Source organism: Passer montanus, unplaced genomic scaffold (assembly GCF_014805655.1).
Source record: "Passer montanus isolate IOZ18808 unplaced genomic scaffold, ASM1480565v1 scaffold23, whole genome shotgun sequence".
NCBI lineage: Eukaryota > Metazoa > Chordata > Aves > Passeriformes > Passeridae > Passer > Passer montanus.
In genome coordinates, this window is record NW_024366926.1 from 65625 (window position 1) to 77632 (window position 12008).

General features: G+C 39.8%; 1 protein-coding gene across 1 annotated transcript in view; it reads left to right on the forward strand.

Moving 5' to 3' along the window:
• Positions 1-12008, forward strand: part of LOC120502842 — a 75885-nt gene that overhangs the window by 49229 nt on the left and 14648 nt on the right. The window contains exons 6-8 of the mRNA XM_039710760.1: positions 17-182; positions 3078-3129; positions 4667-4740. Coding sequence (XP_039566694.1) covers positions 17-182; positions 3078-3129; positions 4667-4740 — 292 coding nt within the window. The remainder of the gene's footprint in view (positions 1-16; positions 183-3077; positions 3130-4666; positions 4741-12008) is intronic.

A 12008-nucleotide genomic window follows, 5' to 3' on the forward strand; every position in this document is an offset into this window, starting at 1 on the left:
GGTTTCTGTGTTTCAGATTGTCCGAAGATACATCAAGGACTGGCTTGAAAGGAAGAAGCCTCCATTTGGTGCTATCAGCAGCTGTGTGCTCCTGATGATCATCTACACGACGTTCTGCGATACTTTTGCCAATCCAAATATTGACCTGGATAAATTTAGCTTGATTATAATCGTGTTCATAAGTAAGTTCAGCCCTAAAGTCACTCTTTTTTCTTGTGTTTCAGGTCTGTAATGAGCTACATGTAGTGGGGGAGCTGTGGGGGTACTGGCAAGGTGTTAGAGTTTCTAAAGCATCTAGTGAACCAGATTGCCAAACTTCTTAGGACCTGGATGCATTTAGGGATTTGAGTAAGCATTTAGAGAGGAATGAACCCTGCTATTTAGGTGTGCCTGAGGTTGCTCTGTGGCCCTTCCTTTCTGAAAAGGCATAGTAGTACTTTACAAAGATTCATTCGCATTTTGGTTTTGTCTTCTTTGTTATTGAACAGCCATAAAATACACAGATGTCACATTCCAAACAGCCACAAAAAATTTGGGGTTGAGCTGTTACTCAGAAGCACTGTTATAATTTTTAAACTGCTCTTCCTTAGCATATTATAAACCTAGAAACTAGTTGGGAGTTTGAATGTGTTGATCTGTTTCTGTGGATGAGCACATTTCTTAAGAGTTTCTTTTAGAAGCACTCAAGTCATTCAGCCTTAAATAACATCCACGTGAGAATAGGCTGCTGGTATCCCTGCCATCAGCTGGAAACACGCTTGCAGATCCCTCCCTCCCAGGGAAAGGCAGTGCTGTACAGGCACTGTCTCCTCTCCCAGCAGGGAATTCCCATCTTGCTTCAGACTGTCCACAGACAGGAGTTTCAATTTGCATGGAGGAGAGGTAACTACAGTATGCTTCAGTATAAATCACATCTCATACTCTAAAACTGTAGATTTCAAGAGATCACACCATCACCTACTTTGAGTTGTGTGTCTGGATATGCTTCTATCTAATAAAAATAATATATCTTCTACAAATCTGACCTCTACTAAAGCCAGTAGGAAATTTGCTCCTGCCCTTTGTGCATCAGATCTTAATTCTGTCCTAATTGTGGCTTTTCTTTGGATTATGAAAAATAACACATGTGTAAAATAACACATGGAATTATAAGTGGTACAATATAAATGTTTTATTCTGAAAGCAAAGGTGTAGGAAGCAATGCTATGGAGCTTTTCTTCAAAATGGAATACTTTGCACTGGCACCCAAGAAGGACCTTGCACTTAAATCAGTGCAAAATTGTCAGCAAAAAAGAATGGTACAGAGATTTTTAACTCAAACTTAATGTGCAGAGAAACTCAGAATGAAGTAATTTTATGGCACTCTGCTGACCACTGCTTTGGGGGAAAAAAAAGTATCTTTTTTATTTCAAGAAGACCTGTTCTTCCTAGAACAGTTAAAGTATAGTGTTTGCTTCTGCTGCTTTGCTTGCCCTTTATTTCTCTTCACGACAACTCTGTACTTGTGTCATGTGGAATGAAATGTACCATTTGCTGTGGAATACACTGAAAGTCATATCTACCTGTTCATTGCCAGTGTGCATAACTGGAATTTCTTAGTAAGAACATTAACTTAAGCATTGGAACTACTTGGAACATATTAGACAATTGGTTGGGGATTTTTTCTGGAATATTTATAAAACCAAGGAAGTTTTGGTGATGGGTATGCACATTGTACCCTATAAGAAATTTCTGTATCACCATTGGATATGTCAGCTGGATGTGTGTATTGTGTTACACCAGGAAGTGAAATCAGCACGAGTTTGAGGTGAAACTGAGTTTGTTATTCTGCTGATTAATGTTTTTATGTAATTTTTATGCTAATATTCTAGCCACAGCAAAATATTCACGAGGAATAATTGGTAGCAACACATGCTTATTGCTTTACAGAATTATGTGTAATAAGGGATTGGTTTTTTCTGTGCATATTAAATTAATGTACTTCATTGGAGAAAAATTATAATTCAGGAACAATGGATTGCTCCTTTAGTTCATGAAGGAGGAATTAAGTGCATGCTGAGGTGACATTTATACATTCTAGGAAATGTATGTAGGAGAATAGAAAATGTCAATGGTAATAGCTAATATCCCTGCCATGTTTCCCTGTTGTAAACTGGGGTCAAAACCAAATGCATTGTCTTGACTTGCACTGCCCTATGGGGCATGTCAGCATTCACAAATTTTGCAAGGAGTAGGGAGAAGACCCACCCCAGATTCTGCTGCAAGTAAAAGCCTTTCCCCCAAAACCCACAAACTCAGAAAAGGCCTGTGCAGTCACAGGGTCTCTCCTTCAGCCTTGTAGGGATTCCCTGTGCTAATGCTGATGCTCAGTCTCTGCAGCTACTCATGGAAGCCACCAGCTGCTCCTTGTATCTCTGCAGTCCAAGGGTGAGCTCTGTGCCCCCCAGAGCCCCTGTGGGTCTCAGCAGAACTGGCAGAGAGAGGAGCTCCCCCTGGGATGCTCACAACTACCTGCACTTACAGAGCTGACTGAGCTTGAAGGAAATGTCTGACACACAGTGCCCAGCCCAGGAATTAGCCTTTGTCTCAGAGAGAATTCAAACATCTATGATGATCCTCTCTTCCTCTCCCCATGAATGATCATGATTTATAAACCCAGGGCTGGGAATGTTTTTTTGGATCATCCTTACACACTGTGCTTTCTCCTGTAAAATAGCAAGTCTAAATGCCCAGCAACCAGAGCATGTCTGACAGATTTTATGTTGTCAACCCAATAAGCAAAACTTGTGCAAAGAGATGTGAAGCACATGCACTAATTCCTGCCATTCATCATGTCAAGAAATACTTGATTCAGAGGATCTACCCCAGGAAGAACTTGTGCAGCCATAGCATTAATTCTGGCTTCCCTGGATACAATGGTCTGTGTTGTTCTTCCAGGCACTCTTTAAAGGTTGTCTGTCAGTGGCTTTCTCTGGATAGACTTGGTCCAGCCTCGTTTCTGACCTGCAGTATGGGAATAAAAGGCATGGACATGGTAATTATAATTGTGGTCTAATTTTAGCTTTTTTCTCTTTCAGTATTTTCTGTTCAGATGAGCTTCATGTTTTTGACTTTCCTCTTCTCCACAAGGTAAATGAATGTGCTGAATCCCAAGCTTTGAATATTTCTTTTGTGTGATATCTTTGGTTTGAGTGACAAAGTTTATGCAAATGTGTAAAAGCAGGTTTCTGAATAGGGGTGACCTCATTTTAGTATTTCATATTGTCCTTACTGCATTTTCTCTGTTAGAGCTTCATAGGCTAAGAGAGCAGGACCTGAATTCTGTCCTTTCTTGTGTGTTAATTACAGAGTTGTTAAATCTCAATCAATCACTGCTATACCTCATCCACTGAAAAAAATGGATTTGCACAGATGTCACTGAAGGTATAATTTGCCCTGCAGACATGCTGATGACATATGAGAGAGAGAACTCAGTTTGACTTTTTACATCTGAAGATACATTTGCTGTGCTGGCAATTCACTCCTCTCTATATATGTCAAATTTGCTACATTTGTATGGTGATTCCTAAAAGACAGCTGTCCTGAACTAATGTCTGGTAGAGCTTTTTTTTTTTTTTCTTTTCTTTTTTAAAGTATCAACCAGGAAGGGCAATTGTAAATTCACTTCTCAAAAACTAGTATTGTAAGAATGGTGTTAGCCAGTGACTCAGGGCATCACTGGTGCTGGTTGGAGTAGCCACAGCTGTCCTCTCACTGAGGCTTACTGGAATATTTGTTTAGCAGCACTCTGCTGAAAGGGAAGTGCCACAATACAGCAGACTCCAAGCATATGCATTATATAAATTAAACAATATCCATAAGGGAGAATCACAAAGAAGGGTACAGTGTCTTAGAGCTACTTAGGCTTTTTTTTAGTGCCACAAGAAAATTTCTCTGTGACAAGATTATATTCTGGCCTTAAAAGGCATTTTTAAATAACTGCTGGACTGCTAGACCTAACCTGGGGGGAAGATATGCCCCAACTATGAAATGTAAAATACCTTAAACAGTAATAACCAATTCAGTATGGTAAATATTTAGAATCTCATAGAATTACTCCTAATTTAGAGCAAAGAGTGATTCATTGGCCAGTCATATCTCTCTATATACATATATGTCATTTTCCCACCCCTCCTGGCCTTAGTCCCAATGTTTAAACCCTTACATACAGTTTTTCTCTGAAGTGGAAGCAAACTCCTTAGTGCAGACTCAATATATTGTCCAAACTGAGTATTTTGTTACTGTTCCATACTAGAAAAAGAAATAATAGGTCATTTTCTCTTCTTTTGTGGAGGCAAGTGGCTCCTGCTGTGACATTTTTGCGTGTTTGACAAAATAAACTTGGCTGGAATAAAGTTGTGTCCTACAGACAATGTCTTCAAAATTTCTGTCCTTCACAGGGGAGTGTATTCATTAGAGAGCTTGCCACAACAGAGAAACAATTCTGCTAGAAAAAAAAAAAATAAATCAAGCACTACTGTTCATTTATGGGTGGAATTATTTCTGTCACCAGACTGATCAAAGTGATGTAAACATGTATATGGATCCTCAAAGTAATAATTTTGATAGATGCTGTTTTAAGAAGGTTTTTGCTATCAGAGATTATTAAAACTCTTTTGTTTTGTAGGAATAACTCTACTTTCACACCAGCAGACACAGTGGCTATCGTTTTCTGTTCCACACACAAATCCCTCACCCTGGGTAAGTCAAGAGATAAGCTTGTGAGCAAAACAACAGTAACATTCATGCCTTGCTGTGTTGAAAAAAAAAAGGTAAAGTTGCTGGTTTTTCTGCTTAAATGGTTTTGGTTTTAATGTGACAAGTACTGCTACCAGTATGATACTAATAGTAGGACAATATTCTTGCACAGGTGAAATTAGTGCTTCCTACAGGGCAGAGAATACAATCTCCTCAGCTGAGATTTTAGTAGTTGTAGAGTAAGACTGCCTCATTTGTGGAAAGCTGTATTTTTCTTTGTGTTCTGTTGCCTAATCCAATGCTGATAAAATTTCAGGTTTGTTTCTGAAGACATGGCGAGGTGCATCTGCCCAGTATGACAGTAAAACTTACATCTAAAAGCTGGGATGTACAATTGAAAATCAAAGGACATAGTGTATTCAAAAATCACAAATAGACAATACTCTTTTGCTTAGCATGAGCCAAATGTATGTGTTGAAGTCTGCAGATGCTTTGGATAGCTTTGTTTCTTGGCATTCATTTATCAAAACATCATAGAGTTATTTGTCACTTATGACCCCATAGTGATAATAGAATGTTCGGATGGGTATTCAGGAAATACTGTTAAATCAGAAATGCTTACAGCCACTTGCTGCTGGTTCATCCATTATGTTCAGTCAGGAACACAACTGGATTGTTTTCAGATTGTAAAAACAGATGTTTGGTAAAGCCCATGTGATTGAATATCTGATTCTTTGCAAGAGTGTATCTGTGAAAGAGGAGCACAGCTAGTGTCAATGACAAAGGTAAGAGCTCAGCCTGAAACAGGGAAAGAACAAGATGGGACTTAGATGTTTTCCAGGTTGGTTTGATAGAGCAAAATTCACCTCAGGGTTCTTTGCTTCAGACAGGCCTGTGCTGCAGAGTTGTTAGCAAGTGCCTTTGAAAGTCTGTGGGAAGTGGAGGAGTTTCTGGAAGACAAGGAGAAGTCAAAAAAAATGTTTCTTTTTACAGTGGAAATGAGGAGGGGATGAGGAATTATAGATCAGTGAGTTTTAACTGCATTTTGTAGAAAACTACTGAACCAAGTAATGAAATAAATTATTTTAAAAGTGTAGGGAGAAGAAGGGAATAAGTAACAGTGCCATAGCTTTGTCAAATCCATAGCACACTAAACTAACCTACCTTCCTTTCACACAGGGTCCTGTGGGTTGCAGGGAAGCAGCAAAAGTTGTGTGGCTTGAGAATGTTATGATTTTTGATATTTGCACAAGGTTTTGGGCTCCACAGTTCAAAAGTTATGTGGACGAACTGGAAAGAAATGAGAAGAGAGTGCCATGAATGATCATAGACCTCAAAAACATGACCCCAGAGATTGAGGCAGTTAGCATTGTTGAGGGAAGATAACTAAAATACTGCAGTGATCTTCAAATGCATAAAAGGAAGAAAGTGACTCTGTCACAGTGGACTTTGTAAAGGGAAGGACTTTGTTACAGTGATGATGATTTAAGCTAACAATCAGGGAAACCTGTCTAGTGTAAAACAGTTCAGCTTTGGAATATGTTGCCTATTGATGTCTTCAATCTCCTATCATTGTAGACAAGCCTCAGATGGGAATTAAATAGTGGAGTTGATCCTGCCTTGGAGCAGAACATAGATTAAATGACATTGGTCTTTTCCAGCCAAATGTTCTCTGAAACTGAGCTTGGACTAATAAATGAGCTTGTATTTGTAGAAAGCAACTGCACACATAAGTCATAACACACTGCTGTGCTTTCTGTTTGGAAATGTATGAACTTAGGGCACAACTGTGATACTACAGAAGAAAAGCTGGAGAAGCTGGTTGTGTTTAACAGCACAAATGTGCAAGTTTCCCCTTCTCTCCCCAGAGAGAATAGTTTTATATATGCTCTGTTGCATATTTCTGCCAGCTTGCCATGACACTAAGAAAATAAGCACAAAGCCTTTTTAAATATTTAAGTCCTAAAGGGGCTTGCCATCACCCCCCAAAAAATGAGGACTGTTCATTTCTTTTACTCACTCTACCAAGCATCCTTATGCAGCCTGTCTTGACCTGACTCTGTGACACAGCTGAGTCAGTTCACTTTTCTTCTGCTACTACACTCTCAATTTTTTATGCTATTTTCTTTTTTAGAAGAACTTAGTTTGAAGTTCCTAGCTCCCTTGACCTTTTGGCTCACATTTTCCCAATTCCAAGTTACTGCTCATATTAGCATAGCCTCATGAGCCAACTTTTGTATTCTGCAGCTTTCTTCGCCCAAGTACACTGGCAAAAATACTTTGGCCACCTTGACTTCAAGGATTCCTGCAGCTTCTCCCCAGCTATAAATACCTTTTTCCCCTAGTACCAGATATCCCATGTCTAAATGTGCAGGTTGAAGTGAACAGGTAGACAGTGGAACATGGTACTGTGGGGCTGTTTCTGAGCTGTGGACTGTTCTGTCAGCTTTGGGGCAGAGTGCTTTTCAGTCATCCTGGGAGAGGAATGGGGAAATGCTCCTTTTGGCAGTCCCCTAGGAGCCTGTCCTTGGTAAGCCTGAAGTACCTGCTGGTTTTGTGTGCACCCCTGCTCCATGGGTGTCCAGGTGTGCCTGCTGTGTATCAGACTCCAGCTGGCTGAGTTTGGAACCATTGATATTTTATTCTGTTTGGTGTTAGTAGCAGTTCCAGATAACGTAGAGCTGTATAAAAACAAATCTATGTGAAAATAAGGAGTATTGGGTTTTACAAAACCAGGGTGTGATGAGCCACGTGCCTGAGCTGATGATGCAAACAGATATGTTAACCAGAGCAGGCGGCATTTTTTCCTTCACTGAATGTGGGAGCAGAGTAGGTCTAATTAGTTTTTAAGGATTAGCTGTTTCTGAATGACACTTAAATCTTTCCCTGTCCACCCTGGTCTTCGTAGAAACAAGATAAACACAAGCATTTTGGCCCTTACTCTTTTGCTGTTCTGGCACATTTCTGCTTGTCCTTAGATGTTTGTTATAAACTATGCAACAAAAGATCTTCTGCTCACTTATGTTAGAGAGAGCTTTTCCTTCTCCCTCTGTCACTGCAATGCCTGAAAGCACAAACACGGCTCTCATTTCACATCTGTTGTGGAGCTCTGCTTTGTTTGTCTTCAAGATTCCTGTGGTAATGTATAAATGACCCCCCAACACTTGTACCTTCGCTTTGAAACTGATTTCTCTCAGCTTGGCAGGTGAAACTCCAAATAGGTATGTCTGGCCCATTCCCAGGGGAGCTGAGAATGGCACCAACTAAAGTGGGAGAAGAGCTGACAGCTTTAAAGCTTTAGAAGTGGTAATAGGAGAGGCATGAGAAGACTTTTGTAAGTCACTTTCTCCCACACCATATTATGAAACCAACTAATTCCCATGCAGTGCATGCTCATGAGGCCAACTGCCACTTCCACTGTTGCATCCATGAATAAGTGCTTGCTCTGCACGGAGATGAGTGCTGTTCCCATATGCTGGGTCTTATTTTGTAGACAGAACAGTTGACACACTTTTTGTCTCAAAGATCAGAGTGCAGGGCGTGTTTGTGTAAGGACAAATTACACAGGGTAGGTGCCTTTGTGTTCCTTGGCTGGGAGCACGAGCCAGTACCTCTGCATGGAGGTGGGTGCTTCAGCAGGGTTTTGAATAAAGGGCATCACACATGCAGAAAAACCAATGTTTATTTGCATTTCACCTAAAGAGTGAAGCAGGATATGAACTTGCAAGGAAGCCAAGATAAATATAGTATCCACAATGGCCTCTGGCATTTTCACCCCCACATTGTTCCCTTTCTCTCCTCCTCCCTGCTCACATATATGCATGGTACATGTGAGCACACACATATGCAGACATTTGATGCATGGCTTTTATTAGTGCATTTGCCATTGATTGATTAGTACTTAGTATTAGTACTTCTTCTATTGATTGATTGCAGATGAAGTGACTATTTGACCTTTAATTATGAGCCTTGCTATTGAAAATGACATTGAGCTATGGCTTCACATAATCCATCTGGAAAGCCCGACATGATGCCATTCCCTGGAGTTCATTCAGTGAGAAGAGAAGAGGCCTCAAGGAAGTGCAAAGCTATCACTGTGGCTCATTTAAAAAAATACTGCAGTTGTTGCTTGCACTTACACAAAAGTTGCAGCCAAATACAAAACATTATTTGATTTTTTTTTTCAGAGAGTAAATTGCTAGCTAGAAGTTACAACTCTGAAAGGAAAATTCAGGATTGTCAAAAATATATATTTGCTTTAATTCTTGATATTTACTATGTAAAATTATATTATCAGGAAAAATCAAAGTACTGTTGCCTATTTTGGCTACCACAAGGGCAAATATTAATATTGGAGGTATTATGAACAGCAGATTAGTAAAACAAAATAGCAAAAAGACCCCTACCTAATATTAAGATTGGGGTATTGTTTGTGATAGAGCATGTATTTTTCCTCATTTGGATTCAGCAATGTAGCAGTTCTCTCACCATGTGGCCCTTCAAGTAATACAATCAAAGTTTCTAGCCTACTAAATACTTTCAGGCAAGAATACAGTTCATTCTAGAAATAAAAGCCAAAACACCAACTTTCTTTTGTCTTGTTTTAATTTAATTCAAATTTATTTTTTTAAATACTTAGTTTCTTACTGCTCAATTGTTTGAGCAATGGCTGTACTCGAACAATTCTTAAAAGGCTGATGTTGTGCACAAGTAGATTGATTCAGGGGGGAATGTCTGCGAGGGGATCATCCAGGCTGTGGATTAATCAGCCCCTGCCTTCCCCCGAGCTGCCCAGCTGCACAGTGGGACAGAGGGCATCATGCTGATATACAGCTCCAATCTGCTCCCAGGTATCTATAGTTTTCTGTCATGCTTTCTACAGATATCACCTAATAAGATTTTTCAGGATAAAAAATATACTCAAATGCTGTACTAATCCATTGTAGACTCTTTTTATTGTATGGTGATAATTACCTCTCTCCTTTAAATAGAAAAATGCTAAAATGTTCTAACTTGTGCTAAGATTAAAGGTGGATGGTTTTAAAAAGGAGGCATCTCTTAATCATTCTGTAATAGAAAGGTAAGATGGCAAAATCATGTGTGTTGCCCTAAGCAAGTATTGAGGCTATTCTCTGGTATTTTTGGAGTGTAGTGCTTTTTCTCTGCTCCTGGCAGAGAACTTTCCTCTAAGGCAGTTATTCATCAAGGTCCTCTGCCTTTCACATAAAGATATAGAAAATAATCCTGGTTAATTGCTCTCTGAAAGTTTTCAAGAGTAAGACTTTTCATGCTGTTTTTTACCTTCAAAATTTTCCCATGATGTTGAACAGGAGACTTTACTACATTCTCTCATACCTCTTGGTGTTGGTAGTGCTTGAATTTGCATTTGTGTCTTTTACAGGCTTTTAGTCTCATTCCTTCCCCAGCTGTTTGATAGGGTGATGTAAGTAAAAATTATCCAGCTACCCCTCTGTCTGGAACTGGTGGGTGCTGTCCCTCGGGGCAGAAGGGAAGCTGATGGGAGGAGAATGCTTCAAAGAATGAGTGTCTTCCAAAGGCTGGACCCCTCACTGCTGCCCAGAGAGTTAGGCACTCTCCCATTTCTCCTTCTGAAATCCCTCAGGAGTGGGTTTAGTGACTGCTAGAACCTTTCTTAAGTTTTGATACAGTGATTCTTTGGGCCAAAATGAAATCTTTTTCTCATCACTTCAGTCTTTGCCCAGCATTTGCTTGGAAGGAACAGCACGTTATTGTCTGGGCTTTTTTCCTCAACTCTGTGATTCTCCTCTCTGTCTCTGGAAAAATAAGAACCAAGGGATTTGTGTTACAAGAGATGACAGTGGGAACAGAAGCATCTTGATCTACTGCACTTTTCTCATGTTAGCATCTTTCTTTTTAGGCAGGTGAGTCACATTTCTTAGCTTGGCAGTCTTCTAGAACCAACTGGTTCTTACCCACCAGTGTTATCAGTCAGGTTATCACCAAGTACCTGTCATGTCTTCTCTCTCAGCAGACCTCAAAAAATGCCTGGGAAATGCTGTTACCTATTTCTAGTACAGCTGCAAAACCATGTATAGCTGCATATATATAATACAAGGTTTTATACAGATATGTTTACTTATATCAGAATATTAGCAAGCTGAAATATAGACTGAAGATTTCTGTAACTGGGGAGAGGGTGAGTGTTTCCTGCTTGCACACACCAATCACCACCTTGTACTTGAAAGCATTTCTGCAATACTTACACCATTCCTCATGTGGGGGGACTGTCTGCACAGGAAGTCAAACTGACAGTTTTGGGTAGGCTGTGGTCACTGGGATCATCTGTGCCAGAGCAGCAATCTTATTTTCTCTCATTACTCATATGTGGCTGGCCTCTGTTTGCCTCCTTTGGAGCAGAGCATCCCTGGGTCTGAACTTTGCAGGGGGAAATGTGCTGGCAGGCCAGTCTGACAGTAGGAAATGGCATAATCCAGTGAGTTATGGTGGCTTTTGGGCACAAAATACCTGGCTTTCCCTTGGTTTTTTTAACCACAACTATCACAATCTAGTACATTTAATCTGTTGCAGTTAGTCAATTTTGACCTCTCTGTGATTCTAGATGGGGAAATACTACAGCAAATTAGGGAATCTCCTTTCCTTTCTGACCTGAAACATATGTTTCTTTGATTAGACCTAGAATGTGGCAAGAAATTCTGTACCAGCTCCCAGGGCTTCCTTTTCATCTGTATAGGTTTTTTATTAATATTTAGAAAGTTTGCCTGCAGCAGTACTAAAATGTGCATCAGAGGACAACAGTTGTTTACTGTGTTTGAACTGAAGAATCTCTCCCAGGAGATCTCATTCACTTGAAGTTTACATCTCTCAATCTCGACTTGCAGAAAGAGATCGATGAATAACAATTGTCATTTCAGAGTTGCACCTCTCCAATTATTTATTTGGTTGTGTGTCTTTCCAGAAGCACACATAATTGGATCAGACACTAAAAACCAGATTGCAGGTTTTTAATGACAGCAAGCTCATACCTCTTTATAATGAAATAAAAAAAAGTAAACACACATATCCATCTGTAAAATGATAATGACACAGGAGCTCTCCCTCCCCACCTAAAACAGTTAAAGTTAATTTATCTGCTTTAAGAAACTGCATTATATTCAGCAGACAGCTGACAGGTTACCCTTGGGAAGATCCATGTTTGGACATGACTCAAGTTGGTTGTTTTTTTTTACCTCAAGCTGGCAGAGGCTACGAGTGTCACCCATACTAAAGCT